The sequence below is a fragment of the Ovis canadensis genome, chromosome 7 (genome assembly GCF_042477335.2).
Source record: "Ovis canadensis isolate MfBH-ARS-UI-01 breed Bighorn chromosome 7, ARS-UI_OviCan_v2, whole genome shotgun sequence".
In the NCBI taxonomy this organism is placed as follows: Eukaryota; Metazoa; Chordata; class Mammalia; order Artiodactyla; family Bovidae; genus Ovis; species Ovis canadensis.
The window spans coordinates 51226655-51250344 of record NC_091251.1 but is presented as its reverse complement, the minus strand read 5'-3'; the positions used below and the strand labels follow the sequence as shown (position 1 = coordinate 51250344).

The 23690-nt window shown below is 40.3% G+C and overlaps 2 protein-coding genes across 2 annotated transcripts in view; both read left to right on the top strand.

Moving 5' to 3' along the window:
• The window catches only part of MDGA2 (MAM domain containing glycosylphosphatidylinositol anchor 2), a 920428-nt gene that overhangs the window by 63398 nt on the left and 833340 nt on the right, over positions 1–23690 (top strand). The window lies entirely within an intron of this gene.
• Positions 6416–6550, top strand: LOC138444166 (thymosin beta-4-like). Its single transcript, XM_069597487.1, has one exon. The coding sequence runs from the start codon at positions 6416–6418 to the stop codon at positions 6548–6550; it is 135 nt and encodes a 44-aa protein (XP_069453588.1).

The following is a 23690-nucleotide window of genomic DNA, read 5'->3' as shown; positions in this document are numbered from 1 at the left end:
CTGACTGTGGCTCAGATCACAAACTCCTTACTGCCAAATTCAGACTTAACTTGAAGAAAGTAAGGAAAACTACTAGACCATTCAGGTCTGACCTAAATCAAATCCCTTATGGTTATACAGTGAAAGTGACAAATAGATTCGAGGGATTTGACCTGATAGACAGGAGTGTCCAAGGAACTATCAATGGAGGTTTGTGACATTATTCAGGAGGCAGTAATCAAAACCATCCCCAAGAAAAACAAATGCAAAAAGGCAAAATGGTTGTCTGAGGAGGCCTTACAAATGGCTGAGAAAAGAAGAGAAGCTAAAGGCAAAGGAGAAAAGGAAAGATACATCCATCTGAATGCAAGAAGAATAGCAAGGAGAGATAAGAAAACCTTCCTCAGTGATCAATGCAAAGAAAAAGAGGGCAATAATAGAATGGGAAAGACTAGCGATCTCTTCAAGAAAATTAGAGCTTCCAAGAGATCATTTCATGCAAAGATGGGCACAGTAAAGGACAGAAATAGTATGGACCTAATAGAATCATAAGATATTAAGAAGAGGGAGCAAGAATACACAGAAGAACTATACAGAAAAGATCTTCATGACCCAGATAACCATGATGGTGTGGTCACTGACCTAGAGCCAGACATCCTGGAATGCGAAGTCAAGTGGGCCTTAGGAAGCATCACTACAAACAAAGCTAGTGGTGGTGATGAAATTTCAGTTGAGCTGTTTCAAATCCTCAAAGATGATACTGTGAAAGTGTTGCACTCAATATGCCAGCAAATTGGAAAACTCAGCAGTGACCACAGGACTGGAAAAGGTCAGTTTTCATTCCAATCCCAAAGAAAGGCAATGCCAAAGAATATTCAAACTACTGCACATTTGCATTAATCTCGCACACTAGTAAAGTAATGCTCAAAATTCTCCAAGCAAGACTTGAACACTACGTGAACTGAGAATGTCTAGATACTCAAGCTGGATTTAGAAAAGGCAGAGAAACCAGAGGTCAAGTTGCCAACATCCATTGGATCATAGAAAAAGTAAGAGAATTCCAGAAAAACATCTACTTGACTGATTACTACTTTATTGATTACACCAAAGTCTTTGACTTTATATATTACAACGAACTGTGGACAATTCAAGAGATGGGAATACCAAACCACCTTAACTGCCTCCTGAGAAATCTGTATGCTGCTCAAGAGGCAACAGTTAGAACTGGACCTGGAACAACAGACTGGTTCCAAATTTGGAAAGGAGTATGTCAAGGCTGTATGTTGTCACGCTGCTTATTTAACCTATATACAGGGTGTCTGTGTGTATATGTGTTTAGTCTCTCAGTTGTGCCCAACTCTTGTGACCCCATAGGCTGTATCCTGCCAGGCTCCTCTGTCAATGGGATTCTCCAGGCAAGGATACTGGAGTGGCTTGCCATTTTCTGCTATAGGGGCTCTTCCTGACCCAGGAATCGAACCCAGGTCTCCTGGATGGGAGGCAGAGTCTTTGCTGACTGAGCTATGAAGGATGCAGGGTACATCATGAAATGCTAGGCTGGATGAAGCACAGTCTGGAATCAAGATTGCTAGTAGAAATATCAATAACTTTAGATATGCAGATGACACCACCCTTATGGCAGAAAGTGAAGAGGACTAAAGAGTATCTTGATGAAAGTGAAAGAGGAGATTGAAAAAGCTGGCTTGAAACTCAACATTCAAAAACTAAGATCATGACATATGGTCCCACCACTTCATGGCAATTAGATGGGGAAACAATGGAAACAGTGACAGACTTTATTTTCTTGGACTCCAAAATCACTGCACATGATAACTGCAGCCATGAAATTTAAAGATGCTTGCTCCTTGGAAGGAAAGCTATGACCAACATAGATAACATATTCAGAAGCAGAGACATTATTTTGCCAACAAAGGTCCATCTAGTCAAAGGTATGGTTTTTCCAGTTGTCATGTATGGATGTGAGAGTTGGACTCTAAAGAAAGCTGAGCACCAAAGAATTGATGGCTTTGTACTGTGGTGCTAGAGAAGACTCTTCAGCATCCCTTGGACTGCAAGGAGATCAAACCAGTCCATCCTCAAGGAAATCAGTCCTGGATATTCAATGGAAGGACTGATGCTGAAACTGAAGCTCCAGTACTTTGGCCACCTGATATGAAGAACTGACTCATTGTAAGAGACCCTGATGCTGGGAAAGATTGAAGGCAGCAGCAGAAGTGGCTGATAGAGAATGAGATGATTAGATGGCATCGCCAACTTGATGGACATGAGTTTGAGGAAGCTCTGGGAGTTGGTGATGGACAGGGAAGCCAAGAGTGCTGCAGTCCATTGGGTTGCAAAAAGTCGGGCATGACTGAGTGACTGAACTGAACTGAACTGAACTGAAGGAACATCCGTACTGTTCTGCATAGTAGCTGCAACAATTTACATTCCCACCAACAGTGTAGGAAGCTTCCTTTTTCTCTACACCCTCTCCGGCATTTGGTTTGTAGACTTTTTAATGATGGTCATAGTGTTCATTCTGACTGGTATGAGGAGTACCTCATTATATAGTTTTTACTTTTCAATCAAGTTTATATACTTTAAAATAATATGTATGAATTTCTTTCAAAATTGCATAAATTCTGTTCATAATTCCTCAGAGTAGAGAAGCTATATTTAACACAATTCCAAATATAGCTCCAGATATATATATATATATGTGTGTGTGTGTGTGTGTGTGTGTGCCTATGTATAATACATATGTGTTAGATGTGTTCATATCTGATGAAAGAAATTAAAAATATTTCATATAAAAGCACAAGTAAAATATCCTAATAAGTGCCTGAAGTTTGATTTTTGGTGACATGTGGGAAGTTAGTTATATGAGATTGAGACTTTTTCCTAATAAAGAAAATGATATGATCATCTTGTGTGGTGAATGTTGACATGACAGATGTGTGTCATTCATAGCGGAAGTCAGGAGAGCTATACATAAATGTACGTGCAGAGAGAATGTAAGTCCATATCCTAGGCTGTTCAGATAGCATTGGCTCTCACAGCATGAAAGGAATCCTTCTTTCATGATAAATAATATTGTAGGAAGTTCACAATTTGTCTTTTGAAGTGTGACTGTGTTTGTACATGCGTATGTAATAAATTAGGTAATGTGTGCAGAGTGTGAATTCAGAACCTCTCCATCAAAATATACATTCTCATCTCTTGGTGAATATCTGAAACTCCATTACACAGCGTGCACATTTCTTTGCTTTAAGACTTCACTAACTGGTTAACATGCAAAAATTACTTCCTTGGGAGATATTCTAGGCTGTTTGCCATCTAATGAAAAACAAGGCTATTAGGACCCAACAGAGCTGGTACTGACTCTTGGTGGTAGCTGGCTGAGTGGCCATAGGCAAGTTATTTTTACTCTAAGGTCCTAATTTGCTCTTCAGGAAAATAAAGTAAGAGTGGTTACTTCAGAGTTGGTGTGAAAAAGAAATGGGAAAATTATAGCAATTATCACAGTAATTGGCATATTGTTGTTGTTCAGTTGCTCAGTTGTGTCCTACTCTTTGCGACCCCATGGACTGCAGCAGACCAGTCTTCCCTGTCCTTCAGTGGAAGATGCTTAAAACTTAACATGAATGGCTGCCTGAAGCTCTTCCCTGACTTCCATTTTCAAAACTAAGTAATAAGAGAAAACATGGTATGAGTAGGTCTTCAAAGGGTGCTGAGAAAGGAGTGTCAGCGAGGCCCAGGAGGAGGAAATCCTGCAGACAGACTTGGTCCACTTTTAGTATGGTCAGACTTAGATTTTAGGAATGTACTTGCCTAACAAGTCATGAACTGACCCCATATTTTAAACTGGATATGAATTTTGCTTTGTATTTTTTACCTGAGGAAGTAAAATGTTTAAAGTATACTTGACTTTATGTGGATAAAATGTTTCCTGAGCCAGAAATGTTATTTCAGCCCTTTATTTCAGGAAAAAAGAAAAAACTTATACAGATAGCACTTAAAGGGCATAAACAGTTACAAATTACTTGGAGAAGGTTGAAGTCTTTTCAAACAGGAGCACATCCAAATAACTTTGCATGGCCAAAAGTGAAAAGTATCAAATGATAAATGTTGTATAAGATGCTTAAAGACAATTCACTTTTTGGGGTTAATGAAAGTTAAAATGCACGTGCCCCGTACTTATAACCTTGGGCATCTAGAACTTTGACAAGCTTAAGAAAGTTATAGAACCTATTTTTTGGTTGTTTTAAAGCTTATATGTATAAATGTTTTCATTTTACTCTATTTTAGTAGAGTAAAAAATAGTTCTTTTATATCAGTGGTCTTTCCATGAGGGTGCTGCTGCTGCTGCTGCTAAGTCACTTTAGTCGTGTCTGACTCTGTGCAACCCCATAGACAGCAGCTCACCAGGCTCCCCTGTCCCTGGGATTCTCCAGGCAGGAACACTGGAGTGGATTGCCATTTCCTTCTTCAATGCATGAAAGTGAAAAGTGAAAGAGAAGTCGCTCAGTCGTGTCCAGCTCTTAGCTACCCCATGGACTGCAGGCTACCAGGCTCCTCCGTCCATGGGATTTTCCAGGCAAGAGTACTGGAGTGGGGTGCCATTGCCTTCTCCGTCCATGAGGGTGCATAACCTCCTAAATTACTTATGTGAATTCTCTGCAGTGAGTTTTTATCCTGCACCTAGTAAATGTCACTCTCTATTCCAGAGACAGGCATTTGATAAAACACAGGAAACAGGTACAATATAGAAACGTATAGTTTAAATATAAAATAAATGTAGTGAGTGCTGTAGAAAAGTACAGTATTGGGGTACAGATTAGGGGAAACATATTTCTTGGATTAGGTATTTATTTTGACCTTGGAAAATATTTCCATATAAGATGGCCAGAGTTTTCCCCTCTAAATGTTGCACTCAGGATCTCCAAATAATTGTTTATATTATACTGGGGGCTTCCTTGTTGGCTCAGACAGTCAAGAATCTGCCTGCAATGCAGGAGACCTAGGTTCGATCCCTGGGTCAAGAAGATCCCATGGAGGAGGGCATGTCAGCCCACTCCAGTATTCTTGCCTGGAGAATCCCATGGACAGAGGAGCCTGGCGGGCTATAGTCCATGAGGTTACAAAAGGTCAGGCACAACTAAGTGATTAACACACACATGGATTTGGTGGGGTCTAAACAGAAGTTGCGGAGAAGGCAATGGCAGCCTACTCCAGTATTCTTGCCTGGAAAATGCCATGGATGGAGGAGCCTGGTAGCCTGCAGTCCATGGGGTCGCAAAGAATCGGACACACTGAGTGACTTCCTTTTCACTTTTCACTTTCCTGCGCTGGAGAAGGAAATGGCAACCCACTCCAGTGTTCTTGCCTGGAGAATCCCAGGGACGGGGGAGGCTGGTGGGCTGCCGTCTGTGGGGTCGCACAGAGTCGGACACGACTGAAGCGGCTTAGCAGCAGCAGCAGCAGCAGCAGCAAACAGAAGTTGATGAATCACTTGTCTAACCGCTGCCTGAAGATCAAGCTATATTAAGATGATTAATTTCTCACAGTTTTGTTCAGAAGATGGTGGGGAGGTCTTCATGAATGAGCTATAATGTACCCTGACTCACTAGGAACTACTAGCACCTATCAACCATTCCTGAGCCAGCATCCATGAGGAATGAGTGGGTACAACTGCGCTGTTCAGTGATGCCTTCTCCACCGTGACGTATAGATATTACTTGATTTTATGTGGTTCACATTGAATATCTCAAGCCATTACCACTTGTGTGGTCACAAGATTGAAAAACAAGCTCATGGTGATTTTTTGGCAAGATTTTTAGCTTTTTATATTTTTCTACCGTTGGGGAAAAACAGTCAATGCGGTAAGTAGATCAGAAAGAGGACACGGCAGTGTTGCAAAGCAAAGTCTTTCTTCAGTACTCGATCTTATCACATTATAAGCACCATTTTCCCAGGGGGCTGGATTAGGCCATTTCCTGTATACACAAGACCATTAACCTGTTTTAAGTAATTGAATAGCTATTGACTACTAATTTGAACACACTGAGTTAAGTTAGCTTATTAACCAGTTTTCCGAAATGCAGTCTCACATCCCTTCCGGCCTACACAGTGCAATCAAAACCACTTCGTCTGGATGAAGGGCCCTTCCTTCTGTGTCTGTGTGTTCTGATATCCTTACCAACCTGTCCCTTGCAAGGATCCTTGTCTTTTCTGCCATCCTCGTTTGGTTCCTCGATCAGTTGTTGCTGATCAACACTACTACCTCTGACCCTTGCTGCCCCTGACCCTTGCTGCCCCACCATACAATGATCTGAACCATTTCCTGGCTACCAATGTTAGTCTTGGGCACTTGGCAGCGGCCACAGTGCAAACCAGACTTCACTCGCTCACAGCTCGCTCCCTTCCCTCTGCAACCATGTCTGACAAACCCCATAAGGCTGAACTAGAGAAGTTTGATAAGTTGAAATTGAATAAAACAGAAACACAAGAGAAAAATGCACTGCCTTCAAAAGAAACTATTGAACAGGAAAAGCAAGCAGGGGAGTCATAATGAAGTCACAATACCTGCAGTGCCAGAATGCCGGGTACATTCCACAAGCAGTGCCGTATTTTACTTCTTTTTGCTGTTTAACTTTGTAAGATACAAAGAGGTTGGACCAGCTTTAAATGACTGTGCTACCCTTTTTCACATCAAAGAAAGTAGAACTACTAACAACGTGTAGGCCACTTCTCTCTCTCTTATCTGCCTGTCTGACTAAAAGGAAAGGAAAAGTTGGTGAAAGAGGAAGCTGGATGGGGCAGCAGTGAACTTTAGAGCAAAAAGCAAGCTGGTCCAAGATGTCCTGTGGGCTGTGAAGTGCAGTTTAGAGTGCCATTTCCTCTTTGTTAAAGTGATTTTAAATACTGGAATGCACACTTTTTAAATACACAGATAAAAAGTTTTAAAATGTGAAAAGAAAATGTTAGTCTAAAAGGGCACAGAAGAGTGTGTTAAAAATTTTATTTTGCCTAAGCTAAGTAGTTCTGTTGATATACAGCAACTAAAATCACTTTATGCTTTCCCACTAACAGCAGTAAAGCTGAAAGTGAAAAATAAGTGGTGAACAAAGTTCGTATATCATTAGTTGTAATGTCCCCTTGTTCCATAAGCAACAGTGAAATACCTGTCTTTTAAGATAAACATGAAGATAAAATACCTATCTTCGTGTGCTTTATTTTCTCCTTTTTCATACTCCAGTCTCTATAATTGCAGAGTAAAGCTACATATATCTGTAGCAACATATATCTGGAGACAAATGTCAAGTAATTTGTTTTCTCTTGAAATATGCATTGTAATAGAGAAATGCATGTTTATTTTCTTGGACATGTATTTCTTATAGGAAATCTTAATGTTAAAAATAATTTGATTCTTGCTATTACCCAAATAATCTTTAGCAAACAATAACCAAAAAAAAATTTGAAATTCAATTATTCTACAGTTCCTGGGCCAATTAAAATTTTGGATAATTTGGTTACACTAGTGTATGCATATTTAAAAAAATTTCAAGCTTCCTAGTTTTACAGCCTCTTCAATGCATGATATTGTTTGTTAATATTCTTTAAACTGAGCTTCTCCGTGGCTCAGTGGTAAAGAATCTGCCTGCAAAGCAGGAGGTGCAGGAGATGTGGGATTGATCCCTATGTCAGAAAGATCTCCTGGAGGAGGGCATGACAACCCAGTCCAGCATTCTTGTCTGGAAAATCCCATGGACAGGGGACTTCACCTTCCAATGCAGGGGGTGTAGGTTTGATCCCTGGTTGGGGATTTAGGATCTCACATGCCTGATAGGTCAAAAAACCAAAATATAAAGCAGAAGTAATGTTACAACAACTTCAGTAAAGACTTTAACAATAATTCACATCAAAAAACATCTGGGAGGATTATAGCCCTGCAGGAGCCTGGAGGGCTACAGTCCATAGGGTTGGAATGAGTTGGACGTGACTGAAGCGACTTAGCATGTACGCATTCATTAAGCTATTGATAAAAGTTTAAGCAATAGAGAAAACTGGTGAATTATTAAAAAAAAAAACACTAAAAACTATTTCTTTGTTGTTCATGGAGAGAGACATTTCAGTTTTGCACAAGAAGCATGCTTTCTGACTCACAGCAGCTCTTTTTGTCCTACAAACTGTTTCTTCCCAGTGGGAAGCACATCATATCATACATCTTTATAAGTGTACTGTGTGTAGTAGGAAAGGGTGGTGCCTTTTCAAAGTGGTGTGGGTGGATCTGCTTACAAAGGCAAACTGTACCTGTAGTATTTAGCCTCAGATGTGAGGTTGAGGCTGGAGGCTGCAATTCTGGGCTCACTCTACAGTTAGGTCTCAAATACCTCTTCTGATGAGGAATAGCAGATATCTCATGCCCAACATGGTGATTTCTAAAGTACATTTTTTAAAAGATATTTTTTGATGTGAATCATTTTTAAAGTCTTTACTGAATTTGTTATAATATTGCTTCTGCTCTATGTTTTGGTTTTTGAGCTGTGAGGCATGTGGGATTCTAAATCCCCAACCAGGGATCAAACCCACACCCCCTGCATTGGAAGGTGAAGTCTTAGGTGGCTCACACAGTAAAGTCTGCCTGCAATGCAGGAGACCTGGGTTCAATCCCTGGGTTGGGAAGATCCCCTGGAAAAGGAAATGGCAACCCACTCCAGTATTCCTGCCTGGGAAATCCTATGGACAGAGGAGCCTGTCAGGCCACAGTCCATCAGTTGCAAAGAATCAGACAACGACTGAGCAAGTAATACTTCTTCTAACCACTGGACCACCAGGGAAGTCCGTTAAAGTACATCTTGAACATACAGAATGTGTATTTAGCATTTGGATTAAATTAAGTTCATTTCTGTTCAGTTCAGTTCAGTTCAGTCACTCAGTCGTGTCTGACTCTTTGTGACCCCATGAATCGCAGCACGCCAGGCCTCCCTGTCCATCACCAACTCCCACAGTTTACTCAAACTAATCTGCATTGAGTCGGTGGTGCCATCCAGCCATCTCATCCTCTGTCGTTCCCTTCTCCTCTTGCCCCCAATCCCTCCCAGCATCGGGGTCTTTTCCAATGAGTCGACTCTTCACATGAGGTGGCTAAAGTATCAGAGTTTCAGCTTTAGCATCAGTCCTTCCAATGAACACTCAGGACTGGTCTCCTTTAGGATAGACTGGTTGGATCTCCTTGCAGTCCAAGGGACCCACAAGAGTCTTCTCCAATACCACAGTTCAAAAGCATCAATTCTTCAGCACTCAGCTTTCTTCACAGTCTAACTCTCACATCCATACATGACCGCTGGAAAAACCATAGCCTTGGCTAGACAGACCTTTATTGGCAAAGTAATGTCTGTTTTTTTAATAAGTTATCTAGGTTGGTCATAACTTTCCTTCCAAGGAGTAAGCGTCTTTTAATTTCATGGCTGCAATCACCATCTGCAGTGATTTTGGAGCCCCCCAAAATAAAGTCTGACACTGTTTCCCATACCATTTAAAAAGAGGTTTGTGGCAAGATCTAAATTTCCCTTTGTTTTCTGAGTCCTGGTTTTGATAGAAAAGGAAGTGATTCCAAATTGTGTGATGTGATGTGTCAGGAAAAAGTTACATGGTATGAGTTTTTGACTGGGGAGGCAGTCAATTCTGTACTTGCTGTTTGTGTAGTTCCTTTGTCAATTCATGCTTCATGGTCACATATTCTAGGCGCTAAGTACATAGTAGTGAGCAAGAAAAGGAAGGTCACTGATCTCATGAACTGCGCACTTTAGTTGAGAAAAATAAAAAGTAAAAGAAGAAAAATATAAAAACTTCAGTTAGTGATTTGTGCTATGAAAAACTCTATAACCTTGTTAATATGTAAAAGAGTAAATGGGGAGGGGGCACCATAAGATACAGTGTTTGGAGACAGCTTCACTGAGAGAGCAACACAGAGAAGAGACTTTTGTAACAGTCAGGAGGCAGTCATGGAGTGAGTTGAGCATGTCTGAGAAAAACCAAGACCGAAATAAAGAAGAGAGTTGAAGGAAATGAGGAGAGACAGGAAAGAAGATAGATTACTTAGATACCATTTTATGAAATACACTTGTACTATGTAATCAAATAGCAATCATGATTATTGGAACCTACTGTAAAAGCTAGTTCTTTTTGGGAGGAATGCTTACTCTTTGACTTGTGAGAAGGAATTTCATGAACCTGCCTCAGAATTCACATTAAAGTTATTTTGAGGAGTTCTGAGACTCATTTCTTTCATTGTAGCCATTGTAAAGGAGCTTCCCCAAATAGCACAGTGGTAAAGAATCCACCTGCCAGCGCAAGAGACTCAAGAGATGGGGGTTTGAACTCTGGGTTGGGATGATCCCCTGGAGGAGGAAATGGCAACCTGCTCTGGTATTCTTGCCTGGAAAAATTCCATGGACAAAGGAGCCTGGTAGGCTATAGTCCATGGGATTGCAGAGTTGGACAAGACTAAGCATACACACACACACACACACACACACACACACACACACACACAAAACCACTGTAAAGCTGATCTCTGAGAACATTGGATAGTACCATAATTTTGTTCCCTTGAATATTTGCTAGGCTGATTTGATGTGATTTTCCCCATTCCTGTAAATGATGTCATTCTATCTATAATGTCTTATAGAAAAAGTTGCTAATTTCCTCTTCATCTACTAGATGACTCATCCATCCTTGTGGGTCCATATTCTTCTCTTGTAGTTAGGACTTCCTTGTAGTTATAAGGAAAAACTTGTGTGTATGCATGCGTGTATGTGCGCTTACACAAAGACACAAACACACATGTGTTTCCACTGAGCTCTTTTGTTTCTTATCTTTAGGCAGGAAAGTAATGATTGCCTTCATTATCCCTCATGGAAGTTAAATGGATTGATGAATTTATAGGTAAATGCTGTTACTCATTAAAAGTTTTGGCAATAAGGAGTTCATGATCTGAGCCACAGTCAGCTCCCAGTCTTGTTTTTCCTGACTGTATAGAGCTTCTCCATCTTTGGCTGCAAAGAATATGATCAGTCTGATTTCGGTATTGACCATCTGGTGATGGTGTATAGAGTCTTCTCTTGTGTTGTTGGAAGAGGGTATTTGCTATAACCAGTGCATTCTCTTGGCAAAACTTTGTTTTGTACTCCAAGGCCAAATTTGCCTGTTTCTCCAGGTATCCCCTGACTTCCTACTTTTGCATTCCAGTCCCCTATGCTGAAAAGGACATCTTTTTTGGGGTGTTAGTTCTAAAAGGTCTTGTAGGGCTTCATAGAACCGTTCAGCTTTTTCAGCATTACTGGTCAAGGCATAGACTTGGATTACTGTGATAATAAATGGTTTGCTTTGAAAATGAACAGAGATCATTCTGTTGCTTTTGAGATTGCATCCATGTACTGCATTTTGGATTCTTTTGTTGACTATGAGGGCTACTCCATTTCTTCTAAGGGATTCTTGCCCACAGTAGTAGATAATGGTCATCTGAGTTAAATTCACCCATTCCAGTCCATCTTAGTTCTCTGATTCCTACAATATCAGTGTTCACTCTTGCCATCTCCTGTTTGACCACTTCCAATTTAGCTTGATTCATGGACCTAACATTCCAGGTTCCTATGCGGTATTGCTCTTTGCAGCATCGGACTTCGCTTCCATTCACCAGTCACATCCACAGCTGGGTGTTGTTTTCACTTTGGCTCAGTCACTTCATTCTCTCTGGAGTTATTTCTCCACTGATCTCTAGTGGCATATCAGGGACCTACTGACCTGGGGAGTTCATCTTTTAGTGTCCTATCTCCTTGCCTTTTCATGCTGTCTTTGGGGTTCTCAAGGAAAGAATACTGAAGTGGTTTGCCATTCCCTTCTCCAGTAGACCATGTTTTGTCAGAATTTCCACCATGACCCTTTCGTCTTGGGGGGCCCTACATGGCATGGCCCATAATTCCATTGAGTTAGACAAGTCTGTGGTCCATGTGATCATTTTGGTTAGTTTTCTGTGATTGTGGTTTTCATTGTGTCTTCCCTCTGAAGGATAAGGATAAGAGGCTTATGGAAGCTTCCTGACTGACTGAGGGGGAAACTGGGTCATGTTCTGTTCAAGGGGGCCATGCTCAATAAAATTTTAATCCAATTTTTTGTTGATGGGTGGTGATATATTCCCTCTCTGTTGTTTGACCTCAGGTCAAACTGTGGTGGAAGTAATGAAGATAATGGAGACATCCTCAAAAGGTCCCTTACTCCCACTGCCAACCCAGTGCCTCCAACCCTGTAGCAGGCCACCGCCGACCCATACCTCTGATGGAGACTCCTGGGCACTCACGGGCAAGTCTGGGTCAGTCCCTTGTGGGGTCACTGCTCCTTTCTCCTGGACCCTGATGTGCACAAGGTTTTGTTTGTGCCCTCCAAGAGTCTGTTTCCCCAGTCCTGTGTAAGTTCTGGTGGCTCTCTGGTGGGGTTAATGGCAATCTCCTCCAAGAGTATGCCATACCGAGGTCTGCTGTACCCAGAGCCCCTGCCCCTGTGGCAGGTCACTGCTCACCCGTACCTCCACAGGAGACACTCAAACACGGTTCTGGCTCAGTCTCTGTGGGGTCTTTCAGTCCTGGTGTGAACAAGGTTTGTTTGAGCCCTCTGAGCATCTCTGGTGGGCATGGGGTTTTATTGTAAATGCAACTTCGCCCCTTCTACTGTTTTACTGGGGCTTCTACTTTGCCCTTGGATATGGAGTATTTTTTTTGATGGGATCCAACATTCTCCTGTTGACGGTTGTTCAGCAGCAAGTTGTAATTTTGGAGTTCTTGCAGGAGATGAGTGAATGTCCTTCTACACTGCCATCCTCCACCATCTATTGTAGATTTGATGTGAAGGTGGTGCCAGTGTGAAGAATCTGTCTGCCAATGCAGGAAACACAAGAGACGTGGGTTTGATCCTTGCTTTGGGAAGATCCCCTGGAGAAGGAAATGAAAACCCACACCAGAATACTGGCCTGGAAAATGCCATGGACAGAGGAGCCTGGTGGATTATAGTCCATGGGGCTGCAAAGAGAGAGACATGACTGAGCACACACACACACAACTTACTGCCAAAATGAGACTTAAATTGAAGAAAGTAAGGAAAACCAATAGACCATTCAGGTATGACCTAAATCAAATCCCTTACAGTTATACAGTGGAAGTGACAAATAGATGCAAGGGATTAGATCTGATAGAGTGGCTGAAGACCTATGGACAAAGGTTTGTGATATTGTACAAGAAGCAGTGGCAAAATTGGTGTCTGAGGAGGCCTTACAAATAGCTGAGAAAAGAAGAGAAGCTAAAGGCAAAGGAGAATAGGAAAGATATACCCAACTGAATGCAGAGTTCCAAAGAATAGCAAGGAGAGATAAGAGAGCCTTCCTCAGTGATCAATGCAAAGAAATAAAAGCCAACAATAGAATGGGAAAGACCTGCGATCTCTTTAAGAAAATTAGAGATTCCACGGGAATATTTCATGCAAAGATGGGCACAATAAAGGACAGAAATGGTATGCACTTAACAGAAGCAGAAGATATTAAGAAGAGGGGCAAGAATACACAGAAGAACTATACAGAAAAGATCTTCATGACCCAGATAACCATGATGGTGTGGTCACTGACCTAGAGCCAGACATCCTGGAATGTGAAGTCAAGTGGACCTTAGGTAGCATCACTATGAACAAAGCTAATGGAGGTGATGGAATTCCAGTTGAGCTATTTCAAATCCTGAAAGATGATGCTGTGAAAGAGCTGCACTCAAAATGCTAGCAAATTTGGAAAACTCAGCAGTGGCCACAGGACTGGAAAAGGTCAGTTTTCATTCCAATCCCAAAGAAAGGCAATGCCAGAGAATGCTCAAACTACTGCACAATTGCACTTACCTCACATGCTAGCAAAGTAATGCTCAAAATTCTCCAAGCCAGGTTTCAACAGTATGTGAACTGTGAACTTTCACATGTTCAAGCTGAATTTAGAAAAGGCAGAGGAGCCAGAGATCAAATTGCCAAGATCTGTTGGATCATCAAAAAAGCAAGAGAGTTCCAGAGAAACATCTATTTCTGCTTTATTACTACACTGAAGCCTTGGACTATGTGGATCACAACAAACTGGACAATTCTTAAAGAGATGGGAATACCGGACCACCTGACCTGCCTCCTGAGGAAGCAACAGTTAGAACTGGACATGGAACAACAGACTGGTTCCAAATTGGTAAAGGAGTATGTCAAGGCTGCATATTGTCACCCTGCTTATTTAACTTATAGACAGAGTACATCATGCAAAATGCTGGGCTGGATGAAGCACAAGCTGGAATCAAGATAGCTGGGAGAAATATCAATAACTTCAGATATGCGGATGACACCACTCTTATGGCAGAAGGGGCTTCCCTGGTAGCTCAGATGGTAAAGCATCCGCCTCCAACGCGGGAGGCCTGCATTCAATCCCTGGGTCAGAAGATCCCCTGGAGAAAGAAATGGCAACCCACTCCAGTACTCTTGCCTGGAAAATCCCATGGACCCAGGAGCCTGGTAGGCTATAGTCCATGGGGTCGCAAAGAGCTGGACACAACTGAGTGACTTCACTTCACTTCACTTCACTTCACTTCACTTCACTTCACTTATGGCGGAAAGTGAAGAAGAACTAAAGAGCCTCTTCATGAAAGTGAAAGAGGAGAGTTAAAAAATTGGCATAAAACTCAACACTCAGAAAACTAAGATCATGGCATCTGGTCCAATCACTTCATGGCAAATAGATGAGGTAACAATGGAAATGGTGAGAGACTCTATTTTTGGGGGCTCCAAAATCACTGCAGATGGTGACTATGGCCATGAAATTAAAAGACACTTGCTTCTTGGAAGGAAAGCTATGATCAATCTAGACAGCATATTAAAAATCAGAGACATTACTTTGCCAACAAAATCGGTCTAGTAAAAGCTGTTTGTTTTTTTTTTTTTTCAGTAGTCATGTATGGATGTGAGAATTGGACTATAAAGAATTCTGAGCACCAAGAATTGATAATTTTGAACTGTGGTGTTGGAGGAGACTCTTGAGAGTCCCTTGGAAAGCAAGGAGATCGAACCAGTCCATCCTAAAGGAAATCAGTCTTGAATATTCTTTGGAAGTACTGATGCTGAAGCTGAAAGTCTAGGACTTGGGTCACCTGATGTGAAAAACTGACTCACTAGAAAAGACCCTGATGCTGGGAAAGATTGAAGGTTGGAGGATAAGGGGATAACAGAGGATAAGATAGTTGGATGGCATCATCAACTCGATGGAAATGAGTTTGGTAACCTCTGGGAGTTGATGATGGATAGGGAAGCCTGGTGTGCTGCAGTCCATGGGTTCGCAAAGAGTTGGACGCGACTGAGCAACTGAACTGAACTTAAATATGAACCTGAGGAAACTCTTGTTATTGGGCACATGCCAATAGCATTGGTAGAACAAAATACTTTAAATTGTAGAGAAAAAATAAGAAAAAAAGTGGGATAAAATCAGAGTATATTTTCTATGTTTCCCTCTGTAACAAACTACCCCCCAGGTGTTTAGTAGCTTAAACACAACAATTCATTGTTCCTAGGGATGTTGTGCCTGGTACAGTGGTTCTTCTGCTGGTCTTGCCTGCGCTCTGTCATACAGATGCTTCAGCAGGGGATCACCTGGGACAGGTGGACCTATCTTCATGTTGTCTTTCAGCCTCAAGGAAGCCAGACCAGGCTTCTCTGGAGTATGATGATCTCAGGGTTATAGGAGGATGAGAAAGAGTCTTTCTTGAAAATTGCTGGGTATCACTTCCATGAAAATCACAAAACCTGCCCAGGTTAGAGAGGGATCCGGCTTCCTGAGGGAAAGAAATGCCCAGAAAGTGTGGCTATTTGTAATTTGAGAGAGCTAGAGTGAGATCAAGATTCTGGAGAAAAGAGGAGCAGAGATGAGAGTAGTGATGGGTAAAGGGGAAAACTGGAGGAAGGAGGTGCATAGGAGGAGAGAAAAGTGACATCTGTAGTATCCAAGTAAAAGTTACCAGTATTCCTTTCACATTTTACTCCCATTTGACTCAAGGACTGTCAATCAATTGCATGTATGTTCAGCAAAGTTTTCCAAGGATTTAGAGACAATGAGTATGGAGCAGGGAAAGGAAGAGAAAGGAAGGCAGCAGAGAGAGACTGTAAGAGATGAGTAAGGAACAGAAAATAAATCCATTTCTAATTTTAGCTCAGTCTTTGGACAAGTCAAAGCATTTTCTAACCAACATCTTGCAGAATATAGATCTCTTATTCCTTCAGAGGAGCAACCTGACATGGGAGCATTTTCAGCATGACATCAAATAACACCTGTTTTTAAAGCAGCGCTTCTTTGACCAGTGATGATTTTATGCCCACTGTATGTAATTTGAGGATGTACTCCAGTGCTTTGGACTAATACATCACTATGAGGAACGAGTACAGACTGATGTATTAGTTTAATAAAGCATTCAAATGAAATCGAACGGTTTCATTAATGGCTGGGAAAAGACTGTAAAAGCAAAATCAATTAGTGGTAAGACAGAAAAATTAGAATCCCTTTATTTAAATCATGCAGATGGAAAAAGTAAAAATATTGCTTGTCTCTGTTTCTTGGCAGACAGACTGCGTTGTTGGTTAAAGAGCCATGGTCCTATTTCTTATTGGGGTAGATTTTATGTAGCCTCATTAATCTAAGCCCCTAAATTGACCAGATGAACTTGCAAGGATAAGCAGGCTCCTGTGGCTTTGTGTGGGCAGTAATGGAATGAAAGTTCTGTATAGGCTCTATTTAATGTGTGACTTATAGCTCATGTTGTTTCCTTTTTCACTGATAGCCTTGAGCTTTCAGACTTACTAAGTACCTCACTTGGACTCCAGTGATATATATCAGAACAAAGTTCAAAAACATGCAGCATTCAATGTAACCTTCTGAATTCTTGGGCTACTTGTATCCAGTACATCATATTTCATAGTCCTGTGCAAGGGAAGTCCTGAGCCCTGTGCAAGGGAAGTGTGGGTGATGGGCTAGTTTTCTCCCGAAGCTCCATCTTTCATCAGGTTTACATACTACAAACAGATGGTTAAGTTTTCCTGCCTTTGGAAGCCTCAAGCAAAGAATTTAGGTGCTTATAATTTTCGCCTTTCCCCAAAGATATTCCTCTTTAAAGTCTTCTTTACTGGAAATAAGTTTTCCATAAAGATCTAAATATATGTAAATTTCAACCTACTAAGAGAGGAAATATAGGTGGTCTCTTTTTCCTGCTGTTTTTAGAGGAATTGTAATTGTTTGTGTTTTACAGAGCTTCAGAACTGTGTAAACACAAAGTGGAATTCTTCTATACTGTTTTAATGAGTGATGCGTCTGTTCAGAGTTAATGCCGCTCGTTCCTCTTGGCGCTGTCTGATCTAAAAGCAGGCACTAATTAGTGCTTTTACTGCGCTCACTCTGTGCTGGGCCTCTTGGTCTCAGCTGTCTCTTTGGATTTAGACTAACTGGTCTTCACGGTACACCTTTGTTATTGGGCCTGTCAGTTCATTGGTTAGTTGTTTAACATTGTCATTCCATAAAAACATTAAGTTGCTGGTATAAGATGGCTCAGTGGATAAAGAGTCCACCTGCAGTTCAGGAGACACCAGAAATGTGGGTTCGATGCCTGGGTGGAGAAGATCCCTGGAGGAGGAAATGGCAGCCGGCTCCAGTATTCTTGCCTGAAAAATCCTATGGACAGAGGGGCCTAAAGAGTTGCAAAGAGTCAAACATGACTGAGCACGCACACACTTTGATAAGATTGAATTAAAACGCATGCTACTTATTTAAAAAATAATTCTGTTTAAGTTTAAAATAGTCATAGATTTCCATAGTCCTGAGAGGAGCTTTCTTAGATTATGTATGTAGCATTGACTGTGGCATTCCTGTTCTTTTTAAATGAGTGAATTTCCTTTAGTGCTTACCTAAAACAGTATATAGTATCTCCCGGAAAATAAACCTAAACCAGAACTCCAAAGCTAAAAGAGAGAATATAAGTTTTGTCTTTGTATGGATTCATGAGACTTTCTTACATTTAAAAGAGAGTTCAAGTTTTACTGAAGAATATCTGTTAGTGTGGACCCAGATACACACAAGCTTGCTTTCATTCCCAGAGCTACATATACTGGGTTAACACATCCAAACACTATTCACTGATGGAGCTGTGTCATGACCTATGGCCTTGTCTCAGATGCCATTAAAACTGGAACAAAATATCTTTTACCCATATTTTTTAAGAACAAAATTTGAGTTTCATCTCAAGTATGCATGTAATTCTGACAGAGTCTTATCTTTCTTATTTAAAAAAGAAAGAATGTTTTATTAAACCATTTAGTTGCAGTACAGTGAAAAAGGAAGTGAATAGAGTTGTTTCATCCGAGACTATTGACTAATAATAGAATATAGGTTTATATGTAAGCATCCTTTATAATTTAAGGGCCATACATAAAGCTCTTTCTCCCTGACATTTTCTAATCTTCCAGAAAAATAACTACTTTGAATCAATACACTTTTAAAAAAAATTCTGTATCCAGGATGCAGAAGACTATTTGAGAAAGTCAGAATTGTCGATTTCTAGCACAGCAGACACATAGCCTGTCACCTCAGATGGGTCCTGAGTCTTGCTCTGAAGTCAAGGTTGTTCCATTCTCTCCTTGTTACTCACTGAAGCTCTTACCAAGAACCAAGATGAAGTAGCTCAGTCGCGTCTGACTCTTTGCGACCCCTACCAGGCTCCTCCATCCATGGAATTTTCCAGGCAAGAGTACTGGAGTGGGTTGCCATTTCCTTTTCCAGGGGATCTTCCCGACCCAGGGCTTGAACCTAGGTCTCCCGCATTGCAGGCAGACGCTTATCTCTGAGCCACCAGGGAAGTCTCTGAAGCTCTTGCAGACCTTCAGTATTTCTTCATACCCTCTGTCTGACTCCTCAGATTTAACTGATGGTGTCAACTAGCATTTATTCTGCAGAGTAAAAGAGCTCATCAACCTATAGCCTAGTTGATGCTCAAAAATATTTGTTCAATTAAATGCTTAGTGTTTCTGTTTGAGTTGATATCAATATCAAATATTCCATCAGCTTCTACTGTCTTTGGAAATCTTGTGATAACAGACTTGTAGATGCTAGACGTTTGATGGCACATTTCTCTGCATGTTGTAAGAAGATGCTAGCAATAACAGCATGTAAGTCTAGTATCCCTAAATTAAAATTCCTTGTTAAAGTTGTTCATTCAGTCAGGGGAAACTTACTGGTTAATATAACTTTTTAGTGTTTGAAAATGAATTTTCTTCAGCTATCAAAAAGACACTTAAGGCTGCCTTTAAGTAACATTGATAAATTACACCAATTTAAGTGAGCTCTTTCTAGCTTTTTTTTTTTTTAATGATCTGATATGCAGACACACATTTCTGAAGTAGTCATAAGGGCAAGAGTGACTGAGACTGTTATTCTGGACCATAAGCATCCCCACCTGTGGGTTTGGGTGCATTTCTTTGGTCCCAACAGCATGACACTCTGAGGAACCAAGACTCCTGAGAGCCATTGAGAAATAACACAATTCTAGTACATCCAAAACCAGTCAGTTCAGTTCAGTTCAGTCGCTCAGTCGTGTCCAACTCTTTGCGACCCCATGAACTGCAGCACGCCAGGCCTCCCTGTCCATCACCAACTCCTGGAGTTCACTCAAACTCATGTATATCGAGTTGGTGATGCCATCCAGCCATCTCATCCTCTGTCGTCCCCTTCTCCTTCTGCTCTCAATCCTTCCCAGCATCAGAGTCTTTTCCAATGAGTCAACTCTTTGCATGAGATGGCCAAACTACTGGAGTTTCAGCTTTAGCATCAGTCCTTCCAATGAACACCCAGGATTGATCTTTAGAATGGACTGGTTGGATCTCCTTGCAGTCCAAGGGACTCTCAAGAGTCTTCTCCAACACCACAGTTCAAAAGCATCAATTCTTCGGCACTCAGCTTTCTTCACAGTCCAACTCTCACATCCATACATGACCACAGGAAAAACCATAGCCTTGACTAGATGGACCTTTATTGGCAAAGTAATGTCTGCTTTTGAATATGCTATCTAGGTTAGTCATAACTTTCCTTCCAAGGACTAAGCGTCTTTTAATTTCATGGCTGCAGTCACCATCTGCAGTGATTTTGGAGCCCCCCAAAATAAAGTCTGACACTGTTTCCACTGTTTCCCCATCTATTTCTCATGAAGTGATAGGACCAGATGCCATGATCTGTTTCTGAATGTTGAGCTTTAAGCCAACTTTTTCATTCTCCTCTTTCACTTTCAACAAGAGGCTTTTTAGTTCCTCTTCACTTTCTGCCATAAGGGTGGTGTCATCTGCATATCTGAGGTTATTGATATTTCTCCCGGCAATCTTGATTCCAGCTTGTGCTTCTTCCAGCCCAGCGTTACTCATGATGTACTCTGCATATAAGTTAAATAAGCAGGGTAACAATATACAGCCTTGATGTACTCCTTTTCCTATTTGGAACCAGTCTGTTGTTCCATGTCCAGTTCTAACTTTTGCTTCCTGACCTGCATACAGGTTTCTCAAGAGGCAGGTCAGGTGGTCTCATTCTCGTTCCTGTAGTCATTAATTTAATAAGAGTTAGGTAAAGTATTAAACTATCCTCCTTGGACAATTGTACAGTATTAGAGAGGAGAAAACCTACCATAGCCTTGTAGCCAATACAGCTGCAAATCAAATATATCTCATTTCCTTGTAAATTTGAATTACCTTTATTTATTCCATATGGTATAAACTGGAAACTAAGTCGAGCCTTATTTTCCATCTCTGATAGTGATACTACTGAGTATATACAGAACATAAATAGGTTGTCCACCTAAATCTGTATTGTGTGCTGAATAGCTGCAGATGTGTCCCATTCTTTGGGACCCCATGGACTGAGGCAAACAAAATCAGATACTTATATAGAACCTATTCTTTTTTATGGAGTTGAACTGATTGATAGAGTTAAATGACAAACTCATGACTCCTTATTCTAAGCACATGCCACTTTCTGCTACTTCTTGGAAGAAATATTGGATGCAGTAAAATTCTCAGCTGTGTGTAAGTGATTTGAGTTCCCTGTATTGCCTTTTCTTTCTGTGCCTGAGTATACATCAGTAATTATCTTAATTTGATTTGCTGCCATTTGAATAAAATGGAGAAACAAAACAAAATAGGACTTGTCTTAGTTTCCAACTGACTTCATTCTTTCCTGCTAGCAGATTTTCTGTCTAGTTCCGTTTCAGATGGAATGATTTGACAGATTCCTTTTAAGTTAAAAATCATTGACTCAATTATGGAATATCCTCCTTGTTCGTAATGATACTGTGAAGCATACCAGAGGAGGACAGACATGATGTCTTTCCCAAGTGATCTTATTATCTAGTTTAGGAGATGAAATAAACTGATGGGAAACAAATAGAGGATGACATGCTGTTGGTGTTGTGTCCCAGTTTCACGATTCCTTCTACTAAGCTATATTCTGTCTAGGTATTAAAAATAACCCTTTCTTGTAATGCAGCAGTCCCCAACCTTTTTGACACTAGAGAATGGTTTCATGGAAGACAGTTTTTCCATGGACTGAGGGGAGGGGTTGGTTTCAGGATGAGTCAAATGCAGTAGGGTTTGTGCTCCTATGAGAGTCTAATGCCTCTGCTGATCGGATCAGGAGGTGGAGCTCAGGCAGTAATGCTAGCAAGGGAGTGGGTGCAAATAAACGCTAAGCTTTGCTGGCCTGCTGCTCACCTCCTGCTGTGCAGCCCAGTTCCTAATAGGCCATGGACCTGTACTGGTCTGTGGCCTGGGGGGTAGGGGACCCCTCTTATAATGTATTTGCAAAAGTTAATTCTCCTAGTTCATTGTTTCTGTGGAGAAAAGCACTGAACTACATTAAGGGCGAATTTCCTTGTAAATTATTGTTAACATGGTAAAATACATGTAACATACTATTTATCAGTTTAACCATTTCTAAACATACACATTCAATGTCATTATATACATTCATAAAGTTTTATAACCATCACCACTGTGTACACTCAAAATTTTTTACCTCTCCCAACATAAATTCTATACCCATTAAATAATTCTCCCCTTTCTTTTTCTACTTTCTGTCTTAATGAATTTGTCTATTCTACATTCTTCATCGTATAGTATTTGCACTTTTCTGTCTGACTTATTTTACGAAGCATGTTTTCAAGGTCCATTCATACTACAGTATATGTCAAAATTTCATTCCTTTTTTTGTGGTTGAAAAATATTCTATTATATTATACATCATATTTACTTTTTCCATTTCATCTGTTGATTGACACAAGTTATTAACACCCTTTTGCTATTGTGAATAGCTTATGAAATTTGGTGTACAAACATCTGTTTTTCTACTTCCAATTATTTTGAATATATACTTAGGGGTAGAATTTCTGGATCATATAGTAATTCTATGCTTAGCTTTTTAGAGACCATAAAATATTTTCCACAGTGGCTACACCGTTTTATATTTCTAACAACAATCTATGAGGATTGTATTTTCTCAACATCATTTCCAGGACTATTTATGTATTTTATTGTAGCCTTCCTAGTAGATATGAAGTGATATCTCATTGTGGTTTTGATTTACATTTCCCTAATGACTAATGATGTTGAATGCCTCTTTGTGTGCTTATCAAAGCTTTCTTTTCCAAAATATATACCAACACACACTTTGTGTCTTTACCTTATAGACACAGTATTTGTTAAGCTTTATACTTTCATGTCCTAATAAATCAGTATCTGTCCTTTCCCGGGGCTTGAAGAATTATATCTGGAGGTGGCAAGTCCAGACCCTGTTTTTATTTTATTTTAAATAAATCTTCCATATATGTAACATTCTTTTTGACTGTAATCTACTAGATTTTAAAAGAGGAAGCCATTGTAGCAGCTGTTGAACGCAAGCAAGGGTATATGAAACTGGTTTAAAGTTGTTATAGTAATGATGATTAGGGAGGACGATGTTAGCAGAGATCATTTTGATTCAAATAACTACTAACTTTTCACTTTTATATTTATAAAATATCTCTTTTGAAAGGGAACATAAAGTTATTTTTAAAAAACTAATTTCTAAGATGTAAGGTTAGAAGGTTGTAAAATACAAGGTTAAGGGTCATAATAAATTCCAAGATATCCCAAAGGGTAGTCATATTATAGTTGGAATATTTTACTACATTATTGTTTTTAGTTCATTGAAAAGTGTTGGTGAATTTGCTAGAAAAAAAGAGAAAGTTTCATCTAGGATACTTTCCCTATTGAGTTTTACTGAAAAATAATGTTTTCTTAAAAAAAAAAAAAAAAAAAGGCCAGACTTCTACACTTTTTGACTATGGAAACAGACAATCTTAGTCAGTCTGTGAGAAATAGTTCTAGAGAATTTGTTTATTTTGATGATTCCTTCATCTTTTCTTTAACTGACTACCTATTAAATTTAACCTTAAAGGAAAATTTTTTGTGACTTCAGCTTCTTAAAGAAAGGTCTCTTGATTGCTCAAGCACACCCATCCCTCGCAGAATAACTCAGTCTTTTACCGGAAGAAGGCTTTGATGGGATTTTGAATGTGTGGCCTCAGTGTGGTGACACG

Coding starts and splice junctions, on each gene's coding strand:
- LOC138444166 (XM_069597487.1), top strand. CDS start 6,416: ATGTCTGACAAACCCCATAAGGCTGAACTAGAGAAGTTTGATAAGTTG.